The sequence below is a fragment of the Haliotis asinina genome, chromosome 14 (genome assembly GCF_037392515.1).
Source record: "Haliotis asinina isolate JCU_RB_2024 chromosome 14, JCU_Hal_asi_v2, whole genome shotgun sequence".
Taxonomy (NCBI): Eukaryota; Metazoa; Mollusca; class Gastropoda; order Lepetellida; family Haliotidae; genus Haliotis; species Haliotis asinina.
The window spans coordinates 8,922,261-8,943,549 of record NC_090293.1 but is presented as its reverse complement, the minus strand read 5'-3'; the positions used below and the strand labels follow the sequence as shown (position 1 = coordinate 8,943,549).

Below are 21,289 nucleotides of genomic sequence, written 5' to 3'. Positions count from 1 at the left end.
CCAGCTGGGAATTCTTGTAAACTTGTAGCAGACGACATCCCACATTGAAAGGGACGTAACTGTCATTCATATCAGCATTTATTTAATAACACAAATTGTTCTTAATAAAGCGTTTTGCGGTTTGTACTTACAAAAGTAACTAGTCATAGACAGCTATCATTACCAATGTAATTTTACCTTTTGTTCTCATTATACGTGTCAGCATTCTTGACCCGAAAACTAAGAGACGCGTGCATAAAATGACCATAAAACAGGTGCGCGTCGGATCAAGGGGCATAACTCTTCTTCTGCACGTACAACAAAAGTAAACTTCCTGTGTCAATCCGCGAATCTTGGGTGTCATCTGTGAAAACACATCTGTCTCCGTCCCGGAGCTGGTCACAGGCAGACGACATCTTTGGTATTCGTACAATGGAGATGGAAAATCGACATGGCGGTATGTTGATTTTTTCTGTATTTCTTTAAGTATGATTACAAGCACGATACTTTGCTTGACTATCCATGACAGTAATGTCAGTACCAGCGAAATAGGGGCACATCCATCAATGAAAAACTAAGTGTATTATTGAATTGGTTTGTGTGGTTTTTGTTAGATTATCTGGCTGAAGACTGACGTGTTTCCAAGGGAAAATGTTCGCTTCACATACATGCATTGGATATTCATGTATCTATGTACTTCATGCATACCATACCCTGGGTATACATTCAGTAAACTGAAACAGGTATAAAACAATAAAATCAACAATAAATGAACTTATGTAAGTGTTGGGGTATTACACTAGGGAAGGAGCACATTTACTATGTAAAAAGAGGGGGGTACGGTGGAACTTTTTCCATTTTAAACGAGTTTTGAAACTATGTGTAATCGTACAAATGCATCAGTGCGTGATAATACTGATTGTCCTGGGCACTGATAAAGATCAGTTATCATAGATATTAATTTTTGTTTATAATAACCATTAGTTTTAGTTTGTTAATCCTCAGTTAGAATACCTGTTATAAACCGTATGTGTAATATCAAGATTATGTTAACATTCCTATTGATGCTGAACAGAGGTAATGAGTGGCAAAATACACATCATCAAGCAAGGATACAGTCTTGTAGTGGCACACAGTTGTATGTATTTTAACACTGTTGCTGATTGAAATTTAGTGTCCAGAAAAGCAAATTCACAGATAACGGAAGCATTTAATGAAGTACTAGCATGTGGTTTGTTTTCTGTTAATATCATCTGGTATATCAGGGGTCTTGAGAAGCATGACTCCACTGTATCCCAGGTGAACACAGTTTGACTGATATGGCACAGACGGTGTTCAAAATTCATACCTTGGGCATTCCAGGCACCTGTGATTGTGGATTTTAAAGCTTATTACCTCTAGATTACATATTTGGGATGTTCTGCATGATACCCATGCTCAAGGTATTACAACCATCACTTCAGGTTTCCCCCCCCCCCACATTAACAGAGTGAGTGAGTTTAGTTTTGTGCCACACTCAGCAGTGTTCCAGCTATATGGTGCCAGTCACTAAGTAATCAAGTCTGCACCAGACAATTCAGTGATCAACAGCACAAGCATTAATCTGTTCAGTTGGGAATGATGACATGTCAACTAAGTCGGCGATCCTGACCACCTATGACAAGCATAGACAAGCATGTGTTGCTGAAGCCCTATTCTATCCCGGATCTTCTCTGGTCTCAACATTAAGCTGACATGCTGTGATAAATAGAGATAACAAGATTCATGGGTATATTGCAGCACTTTTAAATGTTTTAATTTATTCATATTTTCAATCAGTAAAAAGATTTAAAACTATGCTTTGGAATATTTTCCATATTTACAACTCACAATGTATCATCCATTTATCGCAAATCAAGCAAAAGATTCAGGGTGTAAACAAAACGAAAGGAACAAAACTATGTCACGTTTACTTTACTGATGAAAATCAACACTAAAAAACACAGTCACCAAAATTGTCTTTTAATTATCCATAAACCTAATGTTTTGTTTTTTTATATTTTTGGTAAAAAACACCTTGAATGGAGTTATACACTAAAATATCAAGGTGGCAACAGAAAGTTCAGCTTTATGACGTCACTATTTTTGAATAACCTAATTTGGTAGCACAACACTCATTGGATAACTTTTAACTGGTTACACAACACCTGTTCCAAATATCCAAAATTATTTCATGTAGATATTCATGAAGAATGTGTGAAATAAGCTACAATACCATTAACAGGCACTCTTCAGTTCACTCACCTACACATTTACTTACTGTGTAGTTTGGAAGTGTCTCAATCAGCTTCTTGTTGTGGTCCAGAGTGACACCAATTGAGACTTCTGTGTACCTTCTACTTCTTTTGATACTGGGGCAGTGGGGTCTGCCAGTGGTTAAAAACATCTGCTCATTACCCCATAGATGTGAGTGCGATCTCCCACATGGGTACAGTATTGGAAGCCCATTTTTGGTGTCCTACTGGGATATTACTAAAAGAGGTGTAAAGCCATATCCACTTACTCTCTAACCAGTGTTCAAAATAATTGCCAGCCCGGAGGCCCAGTGCCTTTTGGTATTGTGTTGGGTCATATGTTTCAAATATTTACAGGTCCTTGTTGCCTTCAGTTAATTATCTTGTGTCTTTTTTCAACTTTTCCCATATATATTTTCATTTTTTAACGTTCAGGAATCATGCACAGTCTGTCAACTTTATAACAATGTACAGTTTCACTTCCTGCTATTTCAGTGGAATACAAGCACCAGTCTTCAAAAGTAAAAACATCTCTTTGCACTATAGGCTTTGCTTATTGATTTTGTAGAAACAGGGTGAAACCATGAACATTGTAGTCTATTTTGTTTTGACTTAACAAATTGGGCCTGCAGATTTGATTCAGGGCCTGCAGATTGATTCAGGGCCTGCAGATTGATTCAGGGCCTGTAGATTTTAAAGCCTGCAGGCACCATCAGGCCTTGATGGCCAACTGGCAAATTTTGGTGATGCAAATACTGTATCTAACTAGCTACAGATTCCAATCCCAAACAAGATGCAGTCTTTATCTGTTATTAATATAAACAATAAACATCCTCATGATAGAATTTGGACTGTGAAACATTTCTTTTATTTCAGGTAAATCCCAGGCATTTATAAAGATAATCTCTACAGGCTATTTTAGATGAGATACTACAGTGTGCTGCCAGTCATACCATGCTTGATGCGTCGAAAAATGATTTTCAAGTTGGGAGTAACGGTTGTGATAGCTGTAGCTGTCATCATTGTGTACGTACAGCACACCGACCCTGACCTTCAAATTCAAGGTCAAGGTGAGGTCAAAGACAGCCTTGTAGAGGAAATGAAACAAGATGACGCTAGGATAAAGAAAGAGACTGTAGAGAAAGTGGATGAGAAACAGGCAACATCAAATAAAGGGTCTAAATCTTTGAAAGAGCCAGAAAACATTCCAAAGTCGGATACACATCATCATTCTGAGAAATCCATTGGAGACCAGAGCCATTCCAAGGACAATGTTGTGAATGAAAAAAAAAGTGGCAATACCAAAGGTTTAAAGCCAGTTTATTCAAGGTAAGTGTTACATGTTGATTTGGTATTTCACCCGTGATTTACGTACCATGAATTACATTTGGATCCAAGCAAAAACACCCTAGCAGGACATATAGGAAAAAATACTACCAGTATTTTTTTTCATTTCAATTTGGATTGTCTGGCAGGTATTATTGGCTTCATTCACATTCAGATGCAGTTTCATTATGCATTTTAGATACTATTTTTCTTTTGAGTTCATGAAGTATTAACTGCCTTTATCAAAATCCTAACATTCCTGGGTAAGTAGAATAAGGAAATTCATAGTTCTAATCCCACTTACATTTGCTCAGGGAACTGAATGCCAGTGCTTATCAGGCCTTTATAAATCCTGATATCATCTATATCTTAAGTTGACCCAATGGGTCTTCAGACAGCCAGATGTCACCTTTCTTAGATGACATGGCTGAGAAACGTAACATCTAGTCAGTGGTACAACGATTCATCAAAACACATTAATGCATCGATCCATGGGCCAGCAATGCAGTGAATCAATACACATCAATGCATCGATCCATGGGCCAGCAATGCAGTGAATCAATACACATCAATGCATCGATCCATGGGCCGGCAATGCAGTGAATCAATACACATCAATGCATCGATCCATGGGCCGGCAATGCAGTGAATCAATACACATCAATGCATCGATCCATGGGCTGGCAATGCAGTGAATCAATACACATCAATGCATCGATCCATTACATTACATACGATCCTGGAAATGGGCCACTATACATTGTTATCAAACTCTGAATATTGCTGAATCGCGCTATCTGTCAGGAGAAAAGACTTAAAGCTGTTTCACGATTCTAAAAAATGTTCTTACCTATTTTTCCCTTATAAGTAAATGTTTTACGGAAATTCAGAAACAGCCTCAGATATAGTTTTTACATGTTATTAACATTCACAAAGTCTGTGTGTAAACTTAATTATCTCGTTTCCTAATGAACAGTAAATAACATTGGCGGAATTTGACAAAGTACTTTAAATTGTATATATTTTGATCTTTAAGTACCTTATGTCAGGATTCTTATCATTTCAGCTTCAGAGCACAATACTTTGGCAATATAATAGTCGTTTCAAAAATTTTAGTATCTTGATTTATTGTAACATGTTGTATGCCAAAAGCAGCACTAATAACTTCTGATTTAGAGAAATACATTTTAATGAAAGAAATTCAGAACAAGACAGTTTCAGTTGTGCTTTTGGCTTAGCTGTTTGAATCCATCCTTTATGAGAATAAAGACAGTAATCATCATTAACATTGTTATTTCAGCATCCAGGCTCCCCCAAAGGATTCAATCCACCTGTCCATTGTGGCCTGTGGTGATCGGACACCTGAATCTCTCATCCTCTTCAAATCAGCTGTGTTATTCACAAACAAGCACCTGGTGTTCCACATATTTGCTGAAACAGAACTTCAGAAAGGCTTTAGAGATCAGGTATGTTACAAGTGTGTGAAATAGTTTCCAAATTTGGAACCCAATCTGGTTTGCTAGGCCTCAGAGTCACAAGCCCCTAATATGTTTCACTATCCTGAAATTTGAATCTAGAAACAAAGCAATTGATTACAAGGAAACAAAATACCATTAGAAAGTGAGTGAGTGAGTTCAATTTTACGCCACACTCAGCAGTATTTGAGCTACTCGGTGGCAATCTGTGGATAACTGAGTCAACAGCATGAGCATTGATCATTGCATATTGGAACTGGTGACATGTGTCAACCAAGTTAGTGAGCCTGACCACTTGATCCCGTTAGTTGCCTCTTACAACAAGCATAGTCGCCTTTTATGGCAAGCATGGGCTGCTGAAGGCCTACTCTACCACGGGATCTTCACGGGTCAGGATGGTGAAGGACGTGGCAAGCATGGGTTGATGGAGACCTATTGGTTAGAAAAGGTCCATGGCGGCATATGCTGTTTATAATAGATGACAGAATGGATTGGATAGTGTCACAATGTAACCCAACAGCAGGGAAAGTAGCTCATGATATCAATCACTGGACTTGGTTATTTAATAGCTGCTTTCATTATGCCGTCATATCGCTCGAGAGACACACTCTAACATTGAGCCTACAGTTGAGTCTAAAGTATGCTACTTATTATATTAATGATGATTGCCTACACACATTATGGACGATGTGGTAGCTTGGTATCCAGGTGAGAACATGACTAACAGAAAATATGTCAGTGAACAATAGGTGAATAATCAACCCACTGTCCTGTAGCCGTGGCTTGAAGACAAGCATTCAAACATCTGCTATCAACCTAAGTAAGCATGATCACAAATGAAGCATCCATAAAATACCATGATTTTTACCATAGTTAAAGTGGGTAGCATAGTGGTTAAAGTGTTTGCTTGTTATACCAAACACTCGCATTCAATTCTATACAAGGGCACAATATGAAGCAGATTTCTGGTGTCACGACTGTGATATTGTTAAAGCTTTGTAACATGGAAGTCACTCACTCACAGTACACATCATGCTCTATTGGGAAGATGTACTGGTACAACCCCTCCAGTATCTGTTCTTGTTTGCTTCCTGAAAGAAGTCGAACATCTATAAATCGAACTCAAAATGTAAGCATGACTGATACTGGCAATGAATCAGATCTAGACTGCAGCAGAGTAATGTCTGTAAGAAACTGGTCATTGGTTGAATCTTATATAGTACTGAATTTCAGGGTCTGTCAGCATCTTGGTTTCTAATGTTGGTTTCAAACTATAATTATAATTACAATGTGTGCATTTATATTTCACCATGCTCCACTCAAGAGGTGAATGTTCATAGCACTAACAGTCAAAGCGGCATATTATTAACCCAAGCTGCTTGTTAGGTGCTAGAAGGTTATAGTCACATGACTTATCCCACTGGGTACCCATTTTCTGCTGTCTAAACAGAGGCAATTTTGAACAAACTCAATTGCCTAAGGTGAGACCACATGTGTCATGTACTTCGTTGTGGGCAGGGCTGTAGTCCTAAATACTCTCAGGAGTCACGCTGCCGGTTACCTGAGCACTGTTCATGCCCATCGTTGCTTAACTTCACCTGACTGTGACCTGAGGTATATGCACAGGACCACACGCCACCAAACTATGGCGCATTCAGAATCATTATGCCTTCAGAAACCCCCGATGCCATGGAAATTGGTGCTGGGTATCACTCATAGTATGTCCCCTGTTTAATTATGTACAACTGTTTGAAATCATCCACCGTCTCTTCAGTGCCTTAAACTAAAAATAATTCAGCAGACTGAAGATACTATGAACAAGACGATCGAGAGAGGGACCCAATTATGTTCATTTTTTGTTATTGCAGTTTCTCAAGCCACAGTTTCACAACTGCATCAGTTGTTTGCTGTCTAGATATAACAAACATGTCAATAAGATTCAAGAAATATTTTTTCTAAAATTTAAGTTAACATTTCATTTATTATGGATATTGATTTGTCTCTATCAATTACCTCTGATGCAAGTGAGGTCAATCAGCTTTTTTTGATTGATCACTTCAGCACTAATAGAGACTGTGCAGGATCACTGATAATTTTAGTCATTACAAAGATGCTTATCACTTAAAAACTCATGAATGAACATAAACAACAGTGAATCTGTGTGACGAACTTGTCATGTAAATTTCTGGCATGCCTTGGGGATGCATAACTATTTGAGATGCCTTAAATAAGTGTACCACCCTTGATGTCATTTAGGAAACCATGCTGAATTTAGAATCAGTGTTTCTTCCATAGATTTTGTAATACTTGTTTGTTTTGTACAGCTGGACTTTTGGCCGGCTGAATTCCTGACCAAGGTAGACTATTTCATCTATGACATCAGTTTCCCTTCTGGAGGCAAGTCTGATGACTGGAAGCAGCTCTTCAAGCCCTGTGCCTCGCAGAGACTCTTTCTACCAGTAAGTTGTTCATGCTTATTTGTATTCATCAGGGATTAAAAAATCTCATCGACCGACGCACAGAGCAAGTCAGTTTTCATTTCAGATGATCATATAATAGTATTTTACTTGTCCATTGGATTTTAGATAATTTCCCTGTGCAATTTCAAACCACAACTAAACTCTTTCATAATGTCATCATTATGTCATTAAAATCTGGACAAATGGAAAATTAGTCAGGACAAGTTAAATTCTTAAGTGACTGGTCCTGTTGCAAGTGGCCGTTTAGAAAATCTTTGAACCCTTGGTTCTCAATAACCATTCAGTATCTTTCATCAACACTTGACAGATATACCGAACAGCTCCTGAAGTGGTGCCTTTTGCTATTTGCAATTTTTGTCATGTACACTTTATTATTTCTTTTCCCTGGAAATGATTTCGACTCAGTCTCTAAAAAAGGAATTGGCTTCATTTCCAAAACTTGGCAGATACATCAAACAGATATATCATATCAAACAGATCTTGAAGTGGTGCTTTTTGCTATTTTGCTATTTTTGGCATTTATATTTTGGAAGATTTTTGGACATAGTCTATTATCTTATCAAGTAGGATTTAAAGTAACCATCAGATGATTTGTTCGTTCAAATTTGTTGTGACAGGTGGGGTTTGGCATCTCAGAAAGATGCATATGTTTCATTTGGAAGCTTTTTGTCGACATGGTAATATAGTTTCTTTTTGTCAAGTATAACTGTCTCTCTTAGTCCAGCTAGCATCAGCACAAAATATTTATTGTCAATATTCAGATGATATCACAAAAGAGCATATGTGTAACTTGATTACACTCAACAATTGTGAACAATACTTTTGCATTTGGACACATCAATACTTTCTTGTCATACAAAATCTTGCAACAGCACACAGTGTGGTTCTTTTAGAGGTGCTTCAGTTAATACAAGTATTTACAGGAGGCCATTATACGTTTTGAAGAAATGCGTCCTACAGACTAGTTTCAATCTGTCATTGTGAAAGAATCAATACATTCACCGAAATATTTCATTGAAAACAGCAAGATCTGAAGTCAACTCGTAATAAATCACAGTGGTTTTTATAAACTTTTCACTTCTCCCTTTCTGGCACACTTACACAGTAAGTTTCACTCAAGAACTACACAAGGTTCTTCTTAAATCCCTGAGAGGGTATAGTCTAGCAGAAAATATTTCAGGACAGTGTTTGGTAACTTTACTTTAAACCTATAAGTGCTGTCCATTTCCAATTTGGTATGAAACTTTATAATTCTTCTACCATTGAGGAATTTTATTGTCATAATAATATTATAATAATAATATTGTCATGTGACCTGCCTATTTGCATGACCGGGTTGCTGTTCCGGTAATTAGCTCAACACCCTTGACATGTGAGGTGTTGTTGTGACTTGCTACAGACAGCTTTCTTATTATCGAGTTATAAATGATGACAATTAAAATCCTCAATGGTGGAAGAATTATAAAGCCTCATACCAAATTGGAAACGGATAGCACTTTTAGCTGTTTTGTAGGCCTTTAATTGGCAGATTTTATACTCTCATATTCACTATTGTTAAGATACTGCCTGTCTTAGTCACAGTATGGCTGGAATATTGCCAATGTGCCTATAAATTTTAATTCACTCAACGCTCTTTTCTTGAAGCACTCCTCACCCTGAGGAGTATACAAAACACAGTTGATTTATATGTGCCGATCAGTGGTTTTGCGTAGTGGCTAAAGCATACTCTTGTCATGCTGATGACCCTGCTTCAATTCTCCACATGGGTACAATGTGTTAAGCCCATATCTGGTCTCCCCCCCACCTTGATATTACTGGAATGTTTCTAAAAGCAGTGTAAAACCACACTCCCTCACTCACTCACTCACTCACTATAAGTGGCCATGCTCTCTCTCCAGAGCATGCTTTTCAGTTACCCAACAAGTACTCAGGATGCACTCCGTGGTTCTTGCAATCATAAATTGGTTGCTTTGCATGTACAATAACATTTATCGAATATGTCAAACATTTGGGGAAGGGAGGTAGCTCATAATACATATAAACCTAAGCCTTCATCAGTTTTAATGGAATCAAAATGATGGTTTCCATCAAAATGACTCTTTAGGGCTTAGTTTGGTGTGCCAGTTGTACAAAATTGGATTTCTTGCAAACTCCATCATAACAAAAGAGACATGTTGATGTTTACAACCAAACAAAGTTGCTTGTTTGTAACTTCTACTCCTGTCACTACATTAGACCATGAAAGCAACCCATTAAAACTGGCAAGGGCAGGTACTCTGAGATTTCGAAAACCATGGCAGTTGCTCCACAAATGGATTATGTGAAGATTTAACATGTTTGGCGATAGAAGGTTGAATAAGTTGGAGAGATATTTAGCCTGCACATTAACATTTCATCCTAAGGCCACAGCAGCGTAATAGTGACAGCTGGATGAACTGTATTTGACCTTGTAAGATGTTGTGTTTCAGACGCTGCTGACCAATGTAGATGCCTTGATCTATGTAGACACAGACATCTTGTTTCTCAGCCCACTGGAGGGTATCTGGAGCTTCTTTCAGCTCTTCAACTCCACTCAGCTGGTTGGCCTGGCACCTGAACATGAGGATGCGGCCGCAGGGTGGTACAACCGTTTTGCCAGACACCCTTTCTACGGGAAACTAGGTACATGCTTCACTCACTTATTATGTTCGTTCTTTTCTAGTAACAGTTGTTGCCCAGTATTGTGTTGCACGTACATCAGACAACACAGAAACAGCTTTGTATTAGTGAGTGAGTTTAGTTTACGCCACATTCAGCAATAATCCAGCTACATGGTGGCGGTCTGTAAAGAACTGAGACTCTTTAACAGGCAGTCCAACATGAGAATCGATCTACACAATTGTGAACATGACCACCAAATTCTTTTACAAGTACAGCTTACTGAAGATCAGTTCTAATTCGGATCTTCATGGGTTTAGCAGAGATGCCAACCTCTATGATTTCATTGTTGTTGCTACAAATTTTAATTTCAAACTACGCCAATACAATAGAAATCCTACGAAATCTGAAGAAAATTCATTAAAATTCGGATATATAAACAAAAACATATATTTTTGACAATGAAAGACATTTTTGGATGTCATGTCCCTTCCATTCATCAATTTTAATGACATATTTGGACTGGATTTCACGTCCCTTCCATTCATCAATTTTAATGACATATTTAGACTGGAATGATTGCAAGTAGCATACATAATTTTAAGCTGATTTCAATACCTGTGCGATTTGACACATTTAGTTCCAGCAGAAATGATTTAACCATGTGACCGTTTCATCCGTTGGTTTATATGGACCGGTTTTAATGTTTCATTGGCTTTTATGGCTTGCTGATTTAACTGGATTCAGTTTCATCATTCCTTCTGTTTCATTATATGAAACTGGTGTAGGTGTTTCACTGGCTTTACAACTTGTAGAAATAAACTGGATGCAGACAATACAGTACTACGAAACTGTCAAAACGCATGACCTGCACTGCAGCTTGAACATTTCAAGTAAATTTCAATCATGAGTGGACCAAGCGCACCCAGAAGAGTGAGATTAAATACACAAATGTTTTTGAGAGTTATTCTGAAACATTCAGCAGTTCACAAAAGTCTTGAAGTGACGATTTCCATCCATTTCTTTGCAATGTGGATTTTTCAGTCGCTCATGGGGGAATGGACGACTGCAGAAAGCATATGTCTGAGAAGAACAAGACTTACGCAAAACTGCAATCTAAGATGTATGAATTCATATTTTGTGAGCAAGAAAGAGGAAATGCATCAGGATGATGTAACAAATGCAGAGATTTTGTTTACCAATTTTCTTGTGGACAACAATCTTCCCATATCAACAACAAATAAAATTGGGCCATTGATGAGAAATATGTTTCCTGATTCAAAAGTTGTGAAAGAATATTCCTGAGGCTGAACAGAGACCACAGAGATTGTTAAAACTTTGGCAAATGATTCATCTGATACTGTTTCTCCTCACTTGAGATCAAGACCTTGTTCCTTGACGGTAGTAACGACAAGAGGAGAAATCAGTATTAGATCCAGTTCTTGTGAGATATTTTAACGGCCCAAGTTGTCAGGGTGACTGTACAGGTGAGAATATCTACAATACCATGGACCATGAATTTGAAAGAAGCAGTAACTTGAATAACTCCTTTGATAACACATCAGTGATGACAGGCATACACGGAGGTGTTGCAGCTTTTGTGAAGGGTAAACACAGTAATATTTTCATTCAGGGATGCTCATGTCACCTGATTAATTTAACGGCAAAAGCAGCTGGAAAAAAGCTTTCATTTTCTGTGGATGATTTTCTCATTGACATACACTTTTATCTTGACAAGAGCTGCACTATGTGCAGTGTGTGTTTGGCACTAAACCACATAAAAGCTTAAAGCACGTCAGTACTGATGGCTCTCACTTGGTCAGTGTATCCAGAGACTTCTTGATCAGTGGAAGCCAGTTCATAAGTTTTTTCATCAACAAATCCCAAAGGCAAAGAAAGTGAAGACCACATACCAGACATCACAGGAACATGTTGGCACAGTTGACAAAGTTACAGAATCTGCAGAAACAGGCACCAACCATGAGCAGGAGACATCAAAGTCTACAACAGGGAACAAAGATAAACAGTAGACATTCAAGTCATCTTCACATAAATATGTAACAGAAAGCAATATCCAAGAGAGTGCACCAACCAGACTTGAAAGGATTGTTGTAGGGTTTGAAAGCCCATAAACAAAGTTGTACTGTTTCTTTTTGAAAAGTGCAGTGCTTGTGTTTGACAGTATGAACAAATTCCTGAAAAGATTTGCTCATTGTATTCATATTTTGAGAAGGAACTTGATTGGATTGCTTAGTGAATTATGCGTCAGGTTTTTGAAACCAAATATGATTAATCATTTCCAAAGCGTTTAACTGACATGGATTTTTCTGAAAGAAAGAATCAGAAGAAAAGAGAGAAAGTTGTTATAGGCTCGGAGGCCAGGCAGTATCTTCAAGAACAGACGAGGTCTCACAAGATGAAACAGCATGAACAAGATGCCTTTTTCAGGAGTGTAAGGGGATTTTACAGCTCTGCCTGCCGGTACATGAAGAAATTCCCATTGTCTTATGACATGCTTCTTCATGCTCAAGTTGCAAACATCACATTGAGAAAAACTGCATCTTTTGATTCACTGATGTATTTTGCTAGCAGGTTTTCACATCTGTGTCTTGCTCAGATATCCTGGAATTAGAATTCAGAAGATTTCAAGTTTGGTGATGAAATTACCACTGCTGACAGAATTGATGTTCAGATAGAACAGACACAAAATGAGGAGGGCAAACCTAAGTACAAGAATCTTAGTGCAGTCATGAAATGTATACTGACAACACCACATTGAAACAGTGAGAGTGAAAGAGTCTTCAGTGTAGTCAGAAAGAATCGCACTGAATTCAGGCCAAATTTTAGTGTTGAGGTCCTTTCCCATCTAATGATACCAAAATGTGAAGCCATAGCTTAAGGTGCACGTGACAAAAAGTAAAGAGTTTTATGGATGAAGTCAAAAAGAGACGACAAGAAGAAATGTGAATTAAATCTGATAATTGGAAATTCTGCTGTAGGACATATGTGAAATAAAATCTTCACTCTTGATTAATTTTTCTCAGAATTCATCATGATTTTGATTATTTAGTTAACAACTAATTTTGAACGTTGAAACTAGTATTTGCAAAACTTTGAAGTTGGCATCTCTGGTTTAGAATAAGTCATTTTAAACCTGTGTTGGTGATTCCGCCCAGAAGGCCTAGACTTTGACCAAAACGATGGTCAACACTAAGCCATTGATTTTGGGTTGTGCATTAATTTTGATCACTGTCTAACATTTAGCCAAAATGTTAAAATAAAGCATGTGAAATACAGTAAAGTGTTGAACCAACACACACTTAGGTTTTTACATATCATAGGTATTCTGGAGGACACATAAACCTAAAGTGTGCTTCTCACTACATCTAGGTCATGTCTTGTTTTCCCAGAATAACCGCATTTGAGGTTTTTGTTTTGGAGGGACAGGTTTTACATTTCGTTAGTAAGACCACTTCCCAGGGTTTACTTTTCCTAACTCTTTATGATGTTCAAATGATACATGAGTGTTTGAAATCAATTGAAAAATATCGAAACGATTAAACTCTCAATACAAAGGTTTTCCAAAGTGGGATTGGAACCACAATTCTCTCATCTGTAGGCAGACGCTCTACTGCACGGCCACCGGACCAACGAAGGTGGAGGGGTTAAATTATCTACTTATAGTTACTGTCATTAAATTGTTTTTACGCACGCTTCAGTTATTGTTATGTAGCCTCATTAAATGATCATCTACATTGTAATTACCCATCATCCACCCCAGGTGATTACTCCTCCCTCCGGTTTTACATTGTCTACCGAAACCTGAGAGGTGTGTTTTCTCCTATACATCTCACGCTGCGGTAAGAAGATTAACTGTTGTTATGATGATTGATCAGAACTGAAACAGCTGTGGAATCTGAACATCACAGATATATTAGTTTATTCATTGACATCTTCATATTTCAGGAGTTAACTCTGGTGTGATGTTGATGAACCTGACCCGGCTGCGAGAGTCTGTGTGGCTGCCGTCCATGATAGAGTATTACAAAGAATATAAACTCAAAATAACTTTTGGTGATCAAGACCTCATCAACATCTACTTTCATGACTTTCCCGGTATGTATTTAGTATCACAGTCAGATATATACAAGCAGAAAAAAGTAACTGCGCAAACCTCAAAATACTTCTGGTAAAACTTAAAACATAAACCTGTATGTCACGTATTGCACGTGGCATGTACTCTTTCTGCACATTGTTTTTGCTCCCCTTCTGCATGCATTTTTACGCCTGAAGACTAAAGTTTGCACACTTGATCTTGAAATTTGAAGAATGGTTGATGTATTTCCTAGCCTCTGAATGCTGTGGAAAACATGTTCATTTCAACCTAAGCTGCATGTACGTTATGCCACAGCAGACAATCAGTGGCTCCGTGCTGTGACTGTGCTGCTGACTGGAGTGGCACAAAATGAAGTGGCCAGACATTATGGTATCCACAGAAACATGATCTCCTCTCTGTGGAGACATTTTCAACATTATGGGAACATGAGAGATTTGTCACAGACCAGCCATCCACATGTGACATCACGTCTGCAAGAAACCACATTCAGCTGACCCATGTAAGGAACTGATTCCAAACTCTCAGTGTGACTGCTCTCACCATACATGGCTTACATGCAATCAGTTCTTGGACTATACGAAACCGACTGCTTGAGTACAAAATCTGGCCCAACATCCTATAATACATCCACTTTTGCTCCCAAGTGACTGACAGGCATAGCTTGCCTAGTTACAAACATCTGTGCATCTGTGGTACATGAGACAATATTGGGATGGTGTTTTGTTCACTGACAAATCAAGATTTACATGTCCAATGTCGAAATCATATTGGTATGGAGAGACATCACGTCACATAATCGGACACAACTTGTTACTGTCAGTGGCAATCTCACTGGTTTACAGTGAAGGAATGATATCATTGGATCTCATGTGCAGCTGTTCATGCAAGGACTTATATTTGAGATTACGCTATAATTGGTAAAGTGCAAATTCTAGTACTTTTTTGAGTTGAGTCCCACCTGGGATTTGAACCCCCACCCTCGATTCAGCCACCCAATTGCCAGTACAAAAAGTTGCTGAGCAGGTTTGGCAGGTGACTTTGTTTGCTGGCTATTACATGCTCAACTCAAAAAAGTACAAGAATTTTTACTTGACTAAGAAAGTGTAATGCCAAATTACGCTTTCTTAGTAAAGTAAAAATTCAAGTATTACACTATGTATTGTTTGAAAGCATATCGTGATATACTGGTAAGACTATGCTGCCCCGTCGATTACTATGTTCATTTCAAACTTGTTCAGCTCTTCTATAAACTATGAGATATGAAAGTGTCGTAATGTCTCAATTGACATGTAATGTATTTGTTTCCAGAGCAGCTGTATGTGTTTGGATGTGACTGGAACTACCGGCCAGACCACTGCATGTATATGAGTGTGTGTCGACCCGCTGAAACCAATGGTGCCTACATCTTGCATGGCAACCGGAGAGCTTTCATGAATGAGAAACAGCCAGCGTTCAAAGCAACATATGATGCCTTTAAAGAGGTAGGTGTTTAGATCACTAATTTCTCTGTATTAGGTTTTAAGTTATGACAAATTTCAGAAATAACTTTTAGCTTCCATGGATCCAGTTTTGGTTTCTTTCTCCTGCATTACTCCTTAATGCATATATTGCTTCCTCTTGACAAGATGTAGTTGTGTGATGAAAACATCGGAGAGAAGTTGTTTCAACTAAGCAAGCTGCCATATTGCCATCGCACTGTGCCCGTGTGACCTGAAAAGTGCTGATGTCACATATCCTCACATTACTGCTTGTCACCATCCTGACACGCCATGCAATCTCTGTTGGAATTAAATTTGTGATGTAATGTGTCTGTTGTGTTTCTTTGTTGTTGTTTTTTCTTTTTGATAGTTTCTTCAGAAACAGTTTGCATTTTTCTCATCTTACCTTTTATTTGAAGAGAAGTGTTTTGTGTATTTGCATGGCCTGGCAGGTTAATTATCTGTTTCTTGTTAATCTCATGTGGCTACTCACGGCTTTAAGCCATGCTGTATTCTGTATGCATCCTCGTGTATAATACTGTATTGATTTATTGGTAATAGCTATTATAAGTATATTATTATATTATAGTAAATAAGTACTTGGATATATATATTTTATATTATTGCAAGCAAGTTTTTTTTTCCCATGTGGTTGGCATAAAGTCATGTTTATCTCTGGTTAAGTGTGGGTGTATTTTTTTGTTACACACTTTGTTATTGTGGGCTTCTGCTTAAGTTTCTCTAAACTACGAGACATCCAAGACATCAAGACTCACTCACTCACTCACTCACTCACTCACATCACTGTGTGTGTGCACAGGGATTATTTACTGCACGGGAGCAGTACTGACATCACCATAAACATCTTTGTCCACAGGCAGACTAACAACCTTGATGCTAGCTGTAAACTCACTCACTTACTCCTTGTTGCAGCATCGTCTTGGAGACGACATCCAGTACAAGTTGCTGGTGCAGGTTGAGAGGAACCTGGAGGCTGCTGCAAAGAGCAACTGTGGCCAACTTAGACAGATCTTCACTAAACAGATTCAGATTTATAGTAGTAACATGAGAGAAGCAGAAAAAAAGGCAAGAGAAAAAATGAAAGATATCAAGCCACCTCATCCTCCAAGATAACAGAAAATATTCATAATGTATTTATTTTCATATGCAGATATCCTTGCTACTTATTGTGTAATCACTACTTAATTTCAAACATGAAATTCATAAATATGATATTTTGGGGAGGATACGATAGTAACTTGAAAACAACAAAATGCAATATTGTGTTGGACTGGGAATATTGGTTTTCCTGCTCTGACATTTTGGATAGACCAACGTTTATTTTGTTGCCTTTATGCTACATGAAAAGATAATTATGAAATGTATTTTTTCTTCATGCTTCGTTGTTTAAAGGTAACCCTGCTTATTGCATGAGCTATTTTTGCAGATTTTGGGGGATTTATTGTTCCTGTCTCATTCCGGAGCAGAACTTAACGGTTCACTATTTCTTCACCAGACTTGGCCCAGAGATAGGTCTGTTGGTGTATTGATGCCTTTTGGTAGTTTGGGAACACTGAATAATTTTTTTTGCTGAAATTGGTGGTAGTGCTCTTTTCTAGAAGAGAACTTTATAACTCTGTAATATTTCTTGAAAACTGGGTCATAGATAGGTCTGGTAGTGAACTGGTGTCTTTTGGTAGTTTTTGATTTCTGAATAAAATATTTTTGTGTTTCCTTGGGGAAGAAGTTGGGCTTCAAATTAATATGGTGGTATTGCTTTTTTTTGGAGCAGAACTTTAAAACCTTTCAATACTCTCCTTGCACTTTGCTATACACATACCAAAACATTTGGCATAGTCATAACTAGTAGACATATTTCATGAAGAGTATTTTGACATTGCCAGGCATATTGATGTCTTTGTGTTCTTTTTGTTAAGGTCCTAAATGCATTGTTGGCCTGAGATTCACTGGTAATTGTTTCAGTGCATTGTACAGACCCTCTTTCAGGTCCAAGATTATATTTCTTCGGGAGAGCAGATCCTGTTTCATGTCCATGTTTATAGATATTTTGATGAATAACTTTGTTGGCTGGTCTGAATCATATATCAAATGCTATGTGTCTGATTAAATGTCTGCTCAGTCCAATGTATTGATGTGCTGGCATGCGTCAAACCAGTTGTGCTTGTCTTTAATTATGAGAGGTTTTATGTGTAGTTATATTTTGGGTCCTGTAAAAATAAATTTGTTTTCAGATATTGTACCCACACATTCCAATATTATAGGGTTTGCTGATTTTGTGTCATAAGTGTTGATAAGAATGTGTGATACCAGCCTCTGAAAGTATCATAGTCTCAGCATGGTTGTGGCACTGGTCGATCCAGAGATAAGTGGAGAAGGTGCACTCGCCTCTCCCAACACCTAGCACCACAGGTACCTCATCAAAAGTGCTTACATGTATGTGCCAAAGAATGTGTGTCCATCTGTAACATGTTCGTTCACTTTGTCAGGTTTTTAGATCATTCTCCCTGTGTTACATCATTCTTAAAATAACCAACTCTGACATGTATATTGAACAGCAAAAGAAAGGCAAATTTCGAAATATGAAATCTCATGAAAGTAAGCGTTTATGTTTATGTCTTCTATTTAAAAGCTTTACAAAAGGCAGGTTCACTTACTTTGCTGTTCAGTATATATTGGTAACTCACGTCAATGATCCATACAAAGAAAACTGTTTTCAGTAAACTGTTATGCAGCATTCCTCAATATAACTCCATCAATGGCATCGCTCATTTGACATGTCATCTCACTGACTGTATATGGCATCATTCATATGAATATATGGCATCTTAAACTTCAACATATGGCATCTTATACATCAGTATATGGCTTCCCTCATTTTGAAAAATACTTTGGGAAAAAAAGGATCACATACAAGGACAGGCTTCTGAAGAAACCTGGAAAAAATAAGGGAACACTTGTGCTTTCATGTGATCCGTTATATTTTTCTGTCGGTATATATGGAACCATTTTCTGTTGGAATGAGCTAGTAAATGTTGTTGGATGCAACGTTCCAGTTATATCACTCAACCTGTATATAATGTCTTCCAGTTAATGATCTTTGCTTCATGAACGTTGTGCCATACATTCACCCAGGACAAACATCATAAGTACAAACTTACATTCAGTAAACTAACTAAATATGCTTTATGGTTCAACTTCTTTATTATACAAGGTCACAACGTTTCGAAAGAGTTCCTAGTCTCTTCTTCAGGTGAAGTGATGACCTGAAGAAGAGACTCACACTGTCAGTGAAACAAGTTTTATAAGAGTCATGATTATTTGTCTTGTGTATCATATGTATTCGAGCATAGTGGTGTAACCCCTATAGCTTCTGTTATCAGTCAATTCATGCTCGACATGCTTCTGTTCTCAAATGTGCCATATCGTCCTCTCTGAAATTCAAGCGTGCCATTGAGAATACTTTGCCTTGCTTTTCAGGTGAGTCTTATTTCACCAACAGACAGAAAATGACTTCTTTGTATTTGAAAGTTTTATCCCAGTCTCTTCAGAGAGATGAAGTATATTCTTTTCCATATCATGATCTGCAGGTAAATATTGTGCATTAAGTTTGTTCTGTTCTCCTTTTTGCTAATAGGTTTTGGAAAAAAATCAGTTTTCACATTCAGTGATAGACAGAAGTTATTTGCAGGCAACATTTCTGTAAGGAAAGGAAATGCAAACCGAGGTCATGTGTGTACATTCGTCAATAAATGTGTTGCATGAATATGATGAATATGTTTCATGATTATATGGAGATTCATTTTCAGAAATAAACCATTCATTACTGCATTCGTTTTTTTGTCAACTCCATTTTTTTATTGACCAGGACCTAGATTTTTTGCCTAGAATGCAGTTTACCGGGCGCAGCACGCTAGCTAATTGGATTTTCTCGCGCATCGCGTTGTAACGCGATGCGCCGGGAACTCTACATTAGCGCCCTGCTATAGCGCACCCCTCCTCGATCTTAGGGTTAGGGAACCCCCCCCCCTCCTCGAACTTAGGGTTAGGGACACACACACACACCCTCCTCGATCTTAGGGTTAGGGTTTTTAGGGTTATTGTTAGGGACCCTTAGCTTCGACTCTTACCTTTTTCAGAGTAAATCCAAAAAAATCCGAACACGTTTCGTCCCACCAGGACTCATCAGTGCAGCTTGGCTTTCCCTTAGGGAAAACTGCAGACGTGTTTTGGGTGCTGACTTTCTGGGGCCAAAACACGCCCGGCCGGAGTTGGGAGTTGGAATTTAAAGTGCCTCTCGGATAGACATCTCTTCCGCATTCATACAGTTCTGGATTTCAACAAGCAACGCTGGTTTTTCCTACTCGTTCGGTTTCTGGACTTTCTCCTTAACTCGATCAAGGTTGGGAGCATATACACGCTTCATAGCCTCCAAAAATGCCAGGTACTTGTCTGCTGCGCCCGAAAGGTTCTTCTTGCGGAAGATGTACTCAACAAAATATGAATCATAGAGCGACTTCTGAGTTCCCGAAGTGGGCAAACCACGATTCTTCACGGCCCTCCATGTCGATTCAATTGTGTTCGTGTGGGCCCCTGTTTCCGGATCTTTAAAGTTCTCACTGTGATTGACAGTCAAGTGGACATAGCCAATCTTCGAGAGTTTGCTGTACCCTTTCCAGCAATCTGTGATGATAGTGGTCCCCTTTTCGACATGCTTCTCAATGGCTGGTAAGAGCGTGTCGGCACTCTGGTCCGTGAGCGTTGTGAGGAACACATGTCTACTTTCGCGTTCTATCCCTCCAAGCACCCAGACGCCTTCCACCCTCTTCCCACGATTGTATTTCCCGTATTTTCTTTTGCCAAACTTGGATTCGTCGATCTCAACGGTGGTGCCGGGTCCGCCGATCTTCTCGCTGTCAGTCTCGATAACTGTCATGCATACCTCACGGTATGTTCCAGTCGACTAGAGAATGACAGGATCCGATCTTCAACTCCCTCTGAATCACGTTCGATGGAGTCTTGTATACCCAGTAATATAGGTGTTTCATCAGCTGGGGTAGCGTCAAGTGAGATCCAGCAAACCAGCTGCCCTCACGGATGGACACCTTCTGTCCGCATGTTTTCACCCGACGCCGCCATACCAAGCCATCTCTTCCATAACTTGAGTCTTTTTTCTTCGTCAGCTGACCGCTGCCACAACGGGGACAGGCTCCCGCAAAGTCACCAATAAACCCGCGGGCAGTCAGCCAGTCGATAAGCACCGACGGATCAAAGGTCAGACGATAAACGTCGTCATATACCATAGCTTCATTGCATTGGACATCAATTCTGATTGACAATAGCGAGGAGTGGCTTCTCAAGATTGATGAATGGGGAGGTGGAGCCTAGCTCCGCGCATGCGCAGTAAATCAAAACACTGCATGCGCGGAGCTAGGCTGCTCATGATCCGTGAAACGAGTCTTTGATGCCCCCGTGGTCCAGAGGTACCGTGTCCGCTAATTAGACT

General features: G+C 38.7%; 1 protein-coding gene and 1 pseudogene across 1 annotated transcript; one reads left to right on the top strand and one right to left on the bottom strand.

Annotated features, from left to right (window-relative positions):
- Positions 1 to 294: 294 nt before the first annotated feature.
- LOC137261708 (glucoside xylosyltransferase 1-like) lies at positions 295 to 19,607 on the top strand. Its single transcript, XM_067799489.1, has 8 exons — positions 295 to 436; positions 3,129 to 3,581; positions 4,879 to 5,044; positions 7,378 to 7,512; positions 10,002 to 10,194; positions 14,137 to 14,286; positions 15,596 to 15,768; positions 16,699 to 19,607. Exons 2-8 carry the CDS (start codon positions 3,175 to 3,177, stop codon positions 16,897 to 16,899), a joined length of 1,425 nt encoding a protein of 474 aa, XP_067655590.1. The 5' UTR covers positions 295 to 436; positions 3,129 to 3,174; the 3' UTR covers positions 16,900 to 19,607.
- Positions 19,608 to 20,143: 536 nt separating this feature from the next.
- On the bottom strand, positions 20,144 to 21,086 carry LOC137262072 (uncharacterized; annotated as a pseudogene).
- Between the last annotated feature and the right edge of the window lie 203 nt (positions 21,087 to 21,289).

Bases quoted from the DNA above. Each gene is read 5' to 3' on its own strand.
- LOC137261708 (XM_067799489.1), top strand. From the start codon at position 3,175: ATGAGATACTACAGTGTGCTGCCAGTCATACCATGCTTGATGCGTCGA. The intron at 3,582-4,878 runs GTAAGTGTTACA...TTGTTATTTCAG, and splicing joins TTAAAGCCAGTTTATTCAAG to CATCCAGGCTCCCCCAAAGG. The intron at 10,195-14,136 runs GTACATGCTTCA...TTCATATTTCAG, and splicing joins CCCTTTCTACGGGAAACTAG to GAGTTAACTCTGGTGTGATG.